General features: G+C 34.5%; 2 protein-coding genes across 7 annotated transcripts in view; both read left to right on the forward strand.

Annotated features, from left to right (window-relative positions):
* LOC307173200 (tumor necrosis factor receptor superfamily member 14-like) overlaps positions 1–4,620 on the forward strand; it is a 50,796-nt gene extending 46,176 nt beyond the window's left edge. The window contains exons 1-8 of one of the 3 annotated variants that reach the window (XM_079896136.1): positions 401–798; positions 1,396–1,521; positions 1,641–1,796; positions 2,008–2,095; positions 2,186–2,367; positions 2,465–2,514; positions 2,633–2,676; positions 4,204–4,248. In XM_079896136.1, the coding sequence (XP_079752262.1) occupies positions 663–798; positions 1,396–1,521; positions 1,641–1,796; positions 2,008–2,095; positions 2,186–2,367; positions 2,465–2,514; positions 2,633–2,662 (768 nt within the window). In that variant the 5' untranslated portion in view covers positions 401–662 and the 3' untranslated portion in view covers positions 2,663–2,676; positions 4,204–4,248. Of the gene's footprint in view, positions 1–400; positions 799–1,395; positions 1,522–1,640; positions 1,797–2,007; positions 2,096–2,185; positions 2,368–2,464; positions 2,515–2,632; positions 2,677–4,203 lie in introns of those variants that run through there. The other 2 variants (XM_079896134.1, XM_079896135.1) reach the window with 2 other exon arrangements.
* Positions 4,621–4,733: 113 nt separating this feature from the next.
* On the forward strand, positions 4,734–13,712 carry LOC307173198 (tumor necrosis factor receptor superfamily member 14). 4 transcript variants are annotated; one of them, XM_079896130.1, is made up of 9 exons: positions 5,009–5,134; positions 7,891–7,980; positions 10,711–10,836; positions 10,932–11,087; positions 11,201–11,285; positions 11,362–11,516; positions 11,921–11,934; positions 12,132–12,184; positions 12,273–13,712. In XM_079896130.1, the coding sequence occupies exons 1-8, from the start codon at positions 5,098–5,100 to the stop codon at positions 12,165–12,167; spliced, it is 699 nt and encodes a 232-aa protein (XP_079752256.1). In that variant the 5' UTR covers positions 5,009–5,097; the 3' UTR covers positions 12,168–12,184; positions 12,273–13,712. The 4 variants fall into 4 exon arrangements, with proteins under 4 accessions (XP_079752254.1, XP_079752256.1, XP_079752257.1 ...); XM_079896128.1 differs by lacking the exon at positions 11,921–11,934 and having other exon boundaries at positions 4,734–5,134; positions 11,362–11,520; XM_079896131.1 differs by lacking the exon at positions 11,921–11,934.
* The last annotated feature ends 60 nt before the right edge of the window (positions 13,713–13,772 follow it).

A 13,772-nucleotide genomic window follows, 5' to 3' on the forward strand; every position in this document is an offset into this window, starting at 1 on the left:
GGGTGGGCAATGCTCTCAGTCTAGAACCGGTTCCTAAACCTGTCTTTTTCAGTTCCTGCCCCTAAATGTATATAAACTGTAAGAGAACATTTCACGTCAGACTTGGTGACTGCAGCTACCGACAGCTCGTGTTCTCAATAAAGAATCCTGCTGAAGAAACAACCAAGTCTCCTGGTCTTTCGATTCTAAGTTCACAACACTTTGTATATCAAATACTGATGTGACCACTTTAACAAACAACTCTGTGGCACCTTTAAAGCAGGCCTCATAATGGTGCATTAACATAGAGCATTGGCTATAACCATTTTATTTCAACTCTTCACAGAATTCAGCTGATTACTTTGCTTACTGAAGAGGAGTCATGTCGAGTGTGAGGAGGAAGAAATGTCTGGTGGAGTGTTCTTCCAAAACATCTAAAGACTCCATCAAGCTGATGCTGATCATCTAAAGGCAGACAGCCTGTCATCAGGATCTGAGATAACCTTTATATGCATATAAACACAGAGCTAAAGCACCTCTCAGTCGACAGGAATGCCAAAGTATTCCGGCATCTAATCTACTATTTAATGTGAAGTTGTGAAAAAAATAGGTTCATGAAGTCTGAGGGTGAATCGTTTTTTTTCACTTTCAAGTGGACTAAATAAACCTCCCTTGCACTGTAAATGGACATGTTATTGTTAAGGACCATTATATCCACTGTTGGCATTGTCATCGTTGCTAATTTTGAACTTTGTTTCTGTGGATGTGCCCGTGCTGAATATGAGATAAATGGAGAATGTTGCCCCATGTGTGCTCCCGGTACAGTAAAACATTTTTTATTTTGGGTTCCATACTAGAATACACTACACAACTTTTACACAGATTTTTGCCCTGATTTGCAGTCTGGAGAAGTCGATGCTAGTTGTCAAAAGTCGGAGCAAGTCTGCAGATTTTAGGCTTCTGGCCAGGTTTTGGACCCAAAAGTGGAGGTTATCCGCTTACTCTGAGTAAATTCGGCTGATGAGTTGAATTAGCTAATTCAAAATATATAATGTGTAGTGATACTTGTTATAAGGACAGGTTTGAGAACCCCTGAATAGTGCACTACACATGTGTTCCCGCCTTAAGTAATGTTGTTAACCAATATAACATAATAGGAATTTATAGATCCTAAAGAGTTTAAATAAACATTTTAAAGTCAGTCCAAGTATGCTTTAAAGGCCAGAAGCCCAAAGATGCACTGTTTTCAAAATTGTATTACACAATGAACTCATTTAAACTATTGATTCCGTAAAGAAATAAAAAAAATAAGAACCTGTTATGTCATATCTTATGTGTAGATGTTTTTGGCTGTAACCACACATCTGTATGACTAGAATTCAGCTGATTAAACACAATCTTTTTTTTTTTTTTTAGGAAACCGTGTTTATTGGCATTGCACTGAAGATACCAGTACAACTTGTGTTCCATGTCCTGCATCAACGTACACAGATCAACCCAACGGACTCAACGCATGTTTTCCCTGCACTGTGTGTGATGCGGGTGTGTGCCCAGTGATAAATGCAATAACTTAAAATAAAGAGATATAAAACTAATAATGAAGTGCTGTCTAATGCATTACACTTGAGATATGATGAGGTGCTTTGTTTTTGAGTCCACAGTCCGAGAACTAAGAGTGCGGAAAGCCTGCACACGCTCTGCAAACACAATTTGTGAGCCACATGAAGGATTTCACTGCATTGAACCAAATAAAGGCAGCTGTAAATTTGCTGTGGAACACTCTAAATGTAAACCTGGACAATATATTAAACAAACAGGTGAGTGTGTGTATATACTTAATTGTAGAAGTTTTAAAACAATAATGCAAATAATTTTTAGTACTTAAAATTTAGCACAAGCTTGTTTCCTGTATTGAACAATTTTGACTCAATTACGAGGTAATCTGTATTTTTTTTGATTACCCCAGTAACCTTAGTATCAGCTTTGTTAACATTTTGTATCTCATTCAGGCTCTCGATATTTTTACAGGAACAGCATTTACTGATACTGTGTGTGCTGACTGCACAGATGGTACTTATTCAAATGGCTCTCTAATGGCATGCCAACCACATTCAAAGTGAGTAGTGTTGACAGATTTACAAATATTAATTAAAGATTACACTAATAAGACTGGATATACTAATATTATTGAGTTAAACATTTTCAGATGTGATATTACGGGACTTATAGAAATAAAAGCAGGAACAACATCTTCTGATGCTGAATGTAAGGAAGTGACTTCAGTTGGACTTACAGTTGGAGTCACAGTTACAGTTCTTGTTGCTGTTTTGGTGCCCTTAATAACATGCATCATATACAGAAAACATAAAGCATGTTGCCGTAATAAACGTAAGAACTAAATTCTTATAAGAAAATTACATTATGTACTAATTTTAACATGTTAGTATTATTAGCATTAGCAGTGTTAATACTTTTTATATTGCAGATAAACGTTACAAAACACCACAGCAAGCAACAGAGGATGATCCAGAACCAGTAAGTGAATATTTGACCACTTCTATGTTAAACATTTAAAATAGGATTATAATAGGAAACAGTCTAAAGGTTTTACATAAAGCTTTATTATGCTGAAATAATTTCTGTTTTTGTACAGAAAGGACAGACTTCGTTGAACCTACTTTGATAAACCAGGATTAGGTAAGAACCAACAGCTGATCATTAGGGCCTTATATAATGGTGCTGAAATGAAACCAGTTGTGTAGTTCTTCCTTTGAAAAAGTGCTTGCTAGTAAAGGTCCAGACATTTTTGAATCTATGTCTCACAATCTCCAAATGACATCCAGTTACTTTTTATCTCTGATTAAACAACCAGAATGTTGCTGACAGTTTAAAACGGCCATACTCATTCATTTGCTGCTCCTCTAAGAACAGATTAAGTTTTTCTTTTCAGTGTGTATTTTGTCACAATGTAATGCAGGCTTTGCAAGAATGCTGTTATTGATTGATGGGGCAAATTATGTTGGCCCTAAAAACTGCGTGAAGAGGGTGTTGTAATCTTAGTCTTGAAGACAAAGCAGAAAAAAATGGCCTGTTTAATTTTAAGGGTCAGAGTCTTGGTGTGAGACATTAAATAAATAGAGTACTTTTGGTGCAAAAACATTTTACTGACAAAATGGACTTTAGGGAAAAAATAAAATATGCATGACACTGCAATTATTTTCAGATATTCGTTTCCTGTCTAGACTATGATGGGAGAAACTGAGCCATTTAAATCTCTTAATTGATTGAACCAAGTGATTCACTCTTTAAAATTGCTTGAAAAACCACATGCTGGCGACATAGTGTAACAAGAAAACAACCAACACATGTGTGATGTCACTTTTTAACCAATTGTAAATGTTTTCAGTAGGGCTGTTAAACAATTAATCGTGATTAATCGCATCCAAAATAAAAGTTTGTTTTTACATAATATATGTGTGTGTACTGTGTATAATTATTTTCTATATATAAATACGCACACATGCATGTATATATTTAAGAAATATTTGCATGTATATACTGTGTATATATATTTATATTATATATAAATATTTTACATATAAATAACACATTTTCTTAAATATATATATGCATGTGTGTGTATTTATATATAGAAAATAATTATACTCCGTACACAGACATAAATTATAAACACAAACTTTTATTTTGGATGCGATTAATCGTTTGACAGCCCTAGTTTTCAGTGTATTAAAGTCTATTAAATATAGGCCTAATCTATCATAAAACGAAGTGTGTAGGTACATTTCTTTAATTAATTTGTTGTGTTTGTTTTTGTTTTTAAGAGGGCTTGGCTAATCAGGCCAAGATAATAAAATATCAGTCAAAAATTTTCCATTTTACACACATTATGTCATTGAAACTGAACCTAAATTATAAAACTGACCAAAGATCAGTTAAAACCAGTCTCTGATTCATGGGTTTACCAGATCAACAAAATTTCCAAGTGCCAGTCTAACACCCATCACTATGTAGTCTACCCTCTCACTGCTTTCCGTCATTTGCCTGACACAAGTAGTGCAGTGAAATAAAAAGACCAAGGATGAAAAAGTGTAGGCTATTATACAGGCCATTTTTATGTTGAGACTTTTTACAGATCACATGAAGAGAAAGAGAAAAATGGCTGAACAGTGGAGCAAATTATTAATAATCCTTTTCTTTCCACAGAATCACAACAGTTCAGAATCCGGCCCAGGCTCTGTTGGTGCGAAATATTAGCTTAAATCCATACTAATAGGCTGATAAAATTACTTGTAACGAATCTTAAATGTCTCACTATTCGTATGATGGAGCCATTGCTTATTGCAACTGCACTTTAGAGCACCCTCACTAATTTCAGTTGCTCAGTGATTTGATTCTTATCCATCTCACAGTAAAATTAAACGTTTTAGTAAAATTGAAGCTAAAGTTCAGGTGAATGTTGAATTGTCCATCAGATGACAAAATGAACTTACAACAACTGTGAACAACTAATGAATTGTTATTTTTATTGCAACATGTAATCTTGTTATGATGCATACATGTCAATTTAAACAATGAAAAGTAATATACAGACAATGACGCATGTGCAACAACAATAAACTGCATAGTTCTTATCTATGGTCTTAACACATTATAACTATCAAAATATTGTTGATTTCTGTTAATGTCAAAGGCTATATGCTTAGCTTTTGTATGCTCCATGTCTCTCGCCTAAGGGGACCATGTCCTAAAAAAACGTTGACCCTGCTTTGGACAATGACCATGGATGGCCTGATTCCAACAACTCCAGTCAAGAAGAGAACATCAAAGCCGTTTTCTGTTAAAAGCAATATTATCTTATTCTTTGTTCATTGTATTGTATATCCGTTGTTATTCCCTTTGTTTACTTGTTACTGTACTGGCTAAATCACGTCGTGATCAACGTCTTCAATAATTTAAAATTTTAGTGTCAACGACGTTGTGGGTGCGGCGTATGCGGAAGCAGTCATTTGAGTCTACATTGAGTACCACTAGAAAAATGGCGGTTTAAAAACAAAGGACAAGGACAAAGAAAGATGGTGTTTTTACAAACTGTACGACATGACAACGACGTTTGTGATTGCCATTTTTCTTTACGGTAAGAGCAAGAGTGTTCCGGTTGTGGAGATTTAAAAAGACAACGCATAAATGACCTAGTAGCAGAGAATGTCTAATAGTAGTCACACTGCACCGACAGACGACGAACAATTCGAGCAGACGCCATATTTCAGTGCGTCATTTCTCAGACATACGCCGAACGAGGATAAGTAACGCGCTAATCAGACAAAACCCGGTGTCTGTTGTCGTTGAAGTGTGTACTGGCCTTTATCCACCTTATTCCTGACGATCTTACTGCGTTTTGAATTATGGGTGCACTTCCGGTCTGGGGAAATTACATTCAAAAAGGCTGAAACGAATCATTTCAAATCATAAGGTTGCCCTACAAATAAGCTGATCTGTCAGATTGACTGGATGAGCTGTCAATTTTCCTTCATGATTTCTGTTCAGACATCATGAAAATAACGTTATACTTGGTATTTTAACGTGACGTTATAACAAGAATATCTATGGCAAGAGCTCTTTTCAACCCTTGCTTTCTTTTCCTCGTGATTATTTTCTTTTTTTCCTTTGCAAGCCGCTGTAAAAGTATGAAAAATTACTACATATACTGCACATTTGTGGTCTGTTCTCCCGAATTTAATTTACGATAATTCCATTAATAATTCACTGGAATGAACGAAGAATCTCGTTATTCTTCTCAAATCCTCACGTCTCTTTCCAGGTTTGTTTTCACAGGTAAATGCAATTTATAATCTGTCAAAATGACGGAAATCACTTTGAAATAGTATCACGTAATGCTGAAGTTAATAAACATTTTTGATTAAGGCAACATAAGTTAAATACAGATATATTACTCGCTTTTGGGGTTATTTGGTCTGTTGAAAGTACCTTGTTAATATGAAGGACTAAAAATGACAGAACGAAAAATAAATAAATAAAAGTAGAAATAAATAAATGCAGAAATAATAGTAAAAATAAATACATTTTGGTAATATAAATGGCTATTTCTGTATTTTTACATGTATTTATTTATTTATGCATTTCTATATGTATTTATTTATGTATTTATACATTTATGTATTTATATATTTATTTATTTATATATTTATATATGTATTTATTTATTCCTACATTTATTTATTTCTGTATTTCCACATTTCTACATTTATTTATTTCTGTATTTCTACATTTATTTATTTCTGTATTTCCACATTTCTACATTTATTTTTCCCTGCGCATGTATGCTAATTAACCAATGGCTAACCACGCCCCCTCCACTCACTCAGTCAACATTCGGTAACAGGCGCTTTGGCAGCTGTCACAGTAGGAGACATTTCACAGGAGGCAATTGATGATTTTTTGGAGACAGAAAGATTATATATCATCTCGATGTCACCAAAAGGGCCTTAAATATGCATTGGAGGGTTATATTAATAATTTTATTGTTGAGAAGGTCGATAAGCTTCAGCTCCAGAACAAAGATTTACAGTTCACAGTGTAAACGTTATAGTTTGGTGCTATTTCGCTTCAAACGCTCGCTTTATACGCGCGTCCTATTCGCTTTGGATTCAAAATGTTCAAGCGTCGAACTAGACGCGGATACGCGCGAATTTGACGCTCTATTCGCGTTTGGTGGGAGCGCAGAATAATGAACAGGCTGCGATGTCAAGATTGCATTGCTGGAATGTGTGTGTGTGTGTGTGTGTGTGTGTGTGTGTCAGAGAGCGGGCGCCGGGGCGCGATCGAACAGTGGAAACATATAAACATACTCCATTTTGTTCATACAGGACATAATTAAAACTGCAAAGTGTTTAGCCTACTTATATTTGTGTAAAACACAACATTGTGCTTTTGTCAAACTGTAAACTCTTGTCAAACTGTAACCTACAACTGTCACCCAACCAAAATCACACACACACGCTGTTTAAAAGTCAAAATGACAAGAAAAAACATAAAAACGAATGAAAACTGATAACCGCAATGCATTGCAATGGGAATGTCCAAGTGCATTGGGTTAGCTATGCGTACTGTGATTGGCTCATCGCGTTTGGGGGCATGGCTTAGCCATTGGTCAATTAGCATACATGCGCAGGGAAAAAGAAATGTGGAAATACAGAAATAAATAAATGTAGAAATGTGGAAATACAGAAATAAATAAATGTAGAAATGTGGAAATATAGAAATAAATAAATGTAGAAATGTGGAAATACAGAAATAAATAAATGTAGGAATAAATAAATGTATAAATACATATATAGATATATAAATAAATAAATATATAAATACATAAATATATAAATAAATGTATAAATACATATAGAAATGCATAAATAAATAAATAAATACATGTAAAAATACAGAAATAGCCATTTATATTACCAAAATGTATTTATTTTTACTATTATTTCTGCATTTATTTATTTATTTCTACTTTTATTTATTTATGTATTTATTTTTCGTTCTGTCATTTTTAGTCCTTCATATGTTGATGCTTACACTTTTAAATTTACTTTTAATGTTCGATGGTTGAAGGGTGAGTAGATTAATGTCATCTCAATGTGACACTCTTTTTAACGTATTGCGTTCATGGAGCGAGCATTTCACTGATTGTTTACAGCTTAACGGAAGTTACACCCATAATTCGCGCAAAGCGTCATGGGGCGTACGAATAAGGTGGATAATAATGGCAAAGACTTCTCGAAAGTGAAAGTTATATTCACATTCAGTTGATCATTAAATAATTACAGTTTTAAATGTCGGTACAAATTGGTGTATTCTTTTTTCCCTTAACAGTTCTTTGTACACGTCTCGGGTTTGGAAAAGATTGTGGCCCGAGTGAATATAAATCAGCTGTTGGAGAGTGTTGTCCAATGTGCAATATTGGTAGGTAGGCTCACAAAAATTATTAAGCACATTTTAAATAATAAGTGATATCCTATTACCATTGACATTTTTATAATGTGCAGCATTAAACTATTTTTCTCCCTTTCAATTTATTTCAAATGACAAATTTCAATAGCTAAAACCCGGATGAGCGACACGTTGTGACCACTGATCAGTGGTTGTGACTTTTTTTTAGTCTATTGTTTTGACACATCTGAAATAAACTGCTTCATTTGTAGTAGTAGCTGACGTTTCGTGAATTATATTCTATATGTATTGCATTAGTTTTTTTATAGTTTAACTTTACTATTATATGATTCATATTTGAAATATTAAACATTTAAAAACAGAATAGGCCTATGTATACGCAGATGTAGTAGCAATCACGGTGTATACTATTAATTTTTCTAGAATATACATTAGGATAAAAATTATTCACCCATGCAATCGTTGCTGAAATCTTGCCTTGCGCTTACAGCTGATGCTTCATGTCATTCTGCTGACTGATGTGCCGCTGACATATATACGCTTCCAATATGTGTCCTCGCGGTCGTGAAGAGGGTCTGTCTACGTCTTGGGTCCATCCATCAATGCCTTAACCCCTTAACTGTCACCCCCTTTTTGAGAATGGACATTAAAATGCACTATTCAAGCTTAAATGGTTATAATTCAAGAATGCTTTGGAGTATAGACCTAAGTTTGGTCTTGTTTTAAAGGGAAAAAATAGCAGATTATTGCTATTGAAGGCACTTCAAAAAATTAAAGTATGAAAAAGTTATGGAAGTTTAAATTTACATTAAATCAAATATAATTTAATATTTTTCTTTTATATAAAATATATATTTTACAAAATATGTTTTACAAAAAAATTACTATAAAATCAAAGCCATATATCTAACCAAGTTGTGTTCCAAATTTGAAGTTGATATCACAAAAATTGAAGTTCCCATGAGATTTTGTTTAGGCGCATTACCAAAAATTAGCCACCGGGTGTCATGAAATTCCATTGAATTTAACTGTATGCATTCTACCATAACAAATTAATAAATTTCTGTCCAAATATCACTACTGTCACAAAATATGGAACCTTGAGACTCAGACCTTTCTGACAATATGTGTTTTGTCAAGATTAGAAAATATTTTGATCATAAATTATGAAACATAATGATGCCCAAAAGGGGAGGAGCCTGATAAAATAATTTAGAGTACCGTTTCTATGGTAACACAATGTCCAATTTCAAAACAGTTTTCCCAGGATGAATTCTGAGATCGTAAGCTTTCAAATGATACCTAATTTATGATAACTACTAAAATATGTTATGTAATAAAAAAAGGCGATAAAAAAGATAATATTATATTTTAGAGTATAATATATTATACTTTTTAGAAGATACTATTATTTTATAATTTTGTATTGACAAATACTAGATTATATGTTTTCTTATGAAATTTTAGCATGAAAACCAACGTTTCAATTAGTTGGTTAGTTAGACTTAGACTTAAAGGGTTAGTTCACCCAAAAATGAAAATTCTGTCAGTAATTAGGCCTACCCACCCTCACATTGTTCCAACCCTGTAAGACTTTCGTTTCTTTTTGATCTTCGGAACACAAATTAAGATATTTTTGATGAAATCTGAGAGCTGGCTCACTCCTTCATAGGCTGCAAGGTAAATTCATCTGCCAGCCCAGAAAAGTTGGTAAAGACATTGTTAAAATAGTCCAAGGGACTACAGTCACTCTAGAATAAAGTTATTGTCCAGCTAAAGTTAGTTTTGATTGATTCACTTCCGTCGCAACGATCATTGGTTATTAACTTAGGGGCTGCTAACATGACACTGTTCTAACAGAAAACTCTCTGCGCAAACTTAAAAAATGCGAACCTGTGAGAACGCTGATGGCGTGCGTGCATATGCATATTACGAGTTCAGTCTATGGGGATGCGAATATTATGTGCGCAGGCATGTAGTCCTTCCCTACAAACCAACCCTCAACAAACTACTTGTTTGGCCTTAAAATGTATGATACAGAATTTTTATCGCTTTTGCATAGCCACGCGAACCGGAATTATCCCGACAACGCTTTATCTGTAGAGAGGTAAAGGGAGGAGAGGGAGGCCTTCACAGGGGAGAGACTAGTTGACACTTCAGGACCGCGTTGTTGTCGCGTCCAGGCGCAGGTCCTTCATCAGATCTGGATCCTGCGGTCTGTGGTAAACCTCGGGATAAACAGAGAGACTAATATTAGCGTAGATGCCATTCTACTTATGATGTAACAAGTACATCAGGAGTTATGGGAAGTGTTCCCGGTTCCGGCTGACCTAATCTATGCAGCCTAACATTAAATTATATAAGTCTATAATGCTATAGAAGAATATAAGTGTTATGTGTATGCTAGGTCAAAGAGATGTGTTTTTAGTCTAGCTTTGAACTGACAGAGTGTGTTTGCTTCTCGGACAATGTTAGGAAGACTGTTCCAAAGTGAAACAAATGATTGATTATCTATTCATGAATTATGCAAACTTATCACAGATATGCCTTGCTCGCATCCGATGTAGACATTTTTCTACACCTGTTAAATTCTGTTATCACAATCACTTATAACTGCATGCTTTAGTTTTAAACTAATACAAACAACATAGCAGGGTCGTATGCATTATTACATTGGTTGAATGTCTGGTCTGCTCCCCTGAGGTTAAAAACTTAACAACTATTACTTTGTGTTGTTTGTAGGATCAGTAGTTCGCACTGACTGTAGAGAGGATTTTAGCACCACATGTCAACCTTGCGCTCCAGGAACATTCATGAGTGAACCTAATGGTCTTCACAAATGCTTCATATGTGGAAACTGTGATGAAAGTATGTTTGTATTTTTAATGTATTTTTATTAACTTCAGAAATTGTAATTTTCTTGTATTGCCTATATGAAAGTGTTGTTAAATGTGCGTTTTTAGATCAAGGAATTTACATCCAGAGTAAATGCACTACAATTAAAGACACTGTCTGTGACGTGCTTGATGGATATCACTGCGTTGAGTACTCCAATTCACAGTGCCGTCAGGCTCTAAAACACAGTGTTTGTGAAAAAGGACAAGAAACAAAAACACCAGGTATTGTTTCTGAATATTTTTTTTTTTAAATCATTATCATTATTCAATATTTAAAGATGTAGTTCACTCAAAATTAAGGTTAATTTCTGAGAACACTCTGTATTTGCCTATAGGAACAAGGAATTCAGACACAGTTTGTGTGAACTGCACTGCTGGGTTTTATTCTCCATCAGGTCTGAAGTGCACCAAGTGGACAGAGTAGGTGAAATATTTTTACTCCCAGTAGTAACTTTTTTATCTGTTATTTATATTGTTTTTTTGTTGTTTTTTTCAGTTGTACAGCTAGGAATGAAATACAGACAGAAAATGGCAGCTCTGTAAAAGATGTCACATGTACATCAAAAAGACGGGAAAGATATGGTCTCATATTGCCAATGGTTTTAACATCATTAGCATTGTTTTACATAATTCTACACCAATATATCACAGGTGAGTGCATGCAGGATTTATCTGAATTACATTTTTCACAAAATGCAGAATGGTTTGATTTGTGTGATGGATTTTTGCTGAAACTTGTACAGAAATTAACAAATTGTAATGAATTCATGTGATGCTGCTTGTATAGAGATCAGTTTAATTTATCAGTTAAAATTTTTATTCTCATTAAGTTTGTTAATTGGGTCCAGAAATGCTTCTATAATATACATACAATTGTACAATGTAAATAAATACGCACAATTAAAATGTTGTTTTAGCAGAGACTTTCCAGTTTTCACAATTTAATTGGGCTTATTTTATTGCAGTAGTCAGTCATGTTAGAGAATGTATTGTGTATGTTGCACTGTTGTACTTGTTTGTATTTTCACCACAAATATTTTCTCTCTTTTTTCTAGGTTGTAAACTTAAAGTAGGTCCTTTAATTCTTTAAATTTAAATAATAATGCTGCATTTTTCGATAATTGAAATGTGTCAATCACTTATTGTACATTTATACTTATCATGTTTGATTCTTAAAAAAAAATCTTACTTTGATTTGAGTTCATGAAACAGTCTTCATGATTTGCCTGGATGTTGACTGATCTTGGTTGGTGTTACACTCAACAGCATCCTGTTGAAGAAACCTCTGCAAATCCAACATAACCCATGTGAAACACACCGTAAGAAGTGATAACTTTCTTCATTCTAGGCATTTAGGTGACATGAAGTTATAATAAACCTAATTTATGTAGATATGTTTGTTTACAGGGAGGAAAACAATGTCAGTGTTAGTAACCTCACCTTCATGCCTGAATCCCTACATGTGTGAATCTCTCCAGCGGTCCAATCTCTGCATTGGCGTCTTCTCCGTGTGCTGTGACCTTGACGTGGTGGAGAAGCTTGAGGACCTCCAGGAACTTTTCCCAGTGAAACCTTTTACCACACGAGTAATTCCAGGAGGCCAGACAAAGCTAGCTAGTTGCAGCTCTAGAGTAAACATGCCTGAACAGCAATATCATTAAAAGACCAGGGGGGTATTCCAGAAAGCAAGGTTAACTTACCCTCACATATACCCTGAACTCTCAGTTGCTTTGCAGGAACCTTGCTTACTCGAGGTATGCTGGTTCCAAAAACGCGTCCAGGAGTTAGTTCTGCCAACTCAGAGTATGTTCATGGTTAACACCAGACATTCTCAACAGAGCGCCGAATCGACTAATCACCATGAAAACAGACGCTAAGAAAAGCGTGCCATACTACTTTCTGCTTCTTTTGTTAAATGCAGATTTACATTTTGTTTAGTCGTTTTGCTTCTTCATTGCTTGAAAGGTAACATATAATATATCATATATGTATTTTATCATAGAAATACATTATAGCAAACATCCTGTTGAACACAGATCAATGTGTGAGATGAGAAAAATAAATAGCTTTTTTTTTTTAAATTACCTTGCTTTACTATCGCTTTATTTATAGGTATAACTATATATAATATTGTGCGCAATCTGTCATGCCCACAGAAGCCTCATCAGTAGGGCACGTATGCGATGGACACCTCTGAGGTAAACTAACCCTGGAACAGAACCTGCTCTGGAGCAGCTCATGTTCAGAGTAGGTTGCTATGGCTACTTACATACCCTGAAAGTTACCTCTGTTTTTGGAACCGAAAGTTGAAGTTATCTGCTTAACTTACAATTAAACATACCCGGGTGTGTCACATAACCTGCTTTCTGAAATACCCCCCAGCTAATCTCTGACACAAAAACAAATAGACTGCAAAAAGTTGGTTTTGTCACTTTGTTTTTTTCTTTCTTTAAGTATGCTTTTTTATGTCAATATTTTATAAAATAAAACATACTTACATTTTTAAGTGAGGCCCAATTTTTTCAAAAAGCCTACTTTTTTTGGCTGTTGCACTGAAGGTTTAGGCAAAAACATTGCAGTGTTTGAGTCTACTGGAATGTGCAGGACATATCCTTTGAAAATTGTATTGTCTTTTGTAAATATTTTATTTTATATGCCTTTTATACATATATGTCTTTGCACTATATCTAATGATCTAAGTTCCTTTCTGTTTTGATCTGAAGTATGTTCCAGTGCGACAAAAATGCAAATAGTTGGAAGAACGTGTCTTGGTATCAAAAACGAAAACTGTTTTTCTGAGTGTTACGATGTCTTTAAAGAGATCACAAATCACCATCATCATCATCATCATCAAAAAAATAAAAAATTTAATGTTAAAAAGTAACTGCCTTAAAGGTATTTTCAGAA

The sequence above is a fragment of the Squalius cephalus genome (assembly GCF_949319135.1).
Source record: "Squalius cephalus genome assembly, chromosome: 16".
In the NCBI taxonomy this organism is placed as follows: domain Eukaryota; kingdom Metazoa; phylum Chordata; class Actinopteri; order Cypriniformes; family Leuciscidae; genus Squalius; species Squalius cephalus.

Bases quoted from the DNA above. Each gene is read 5' to 3' on its own strand.
- LOC307173198 (XM_079896128.1), top strand. From the start codon at position 5,098: ATGACAACGACGTTTGTGATTGCCATTTTTCTTTACG. The intron at 11,286-11,361 runs GTAGGTGAAATA...TGTTTTTTTCAG, and splicing joins AAGTGCACCAAGTGGACAGA to TTGTACAGCTAGGAATGAAA. The intron at 11,521-12,131 runs GTGCATGCAGGA...TACACTCAACAG, and splicing joins CACCAATATATCACAGGTGA to CATCCTGTTGAAGAAACCTC.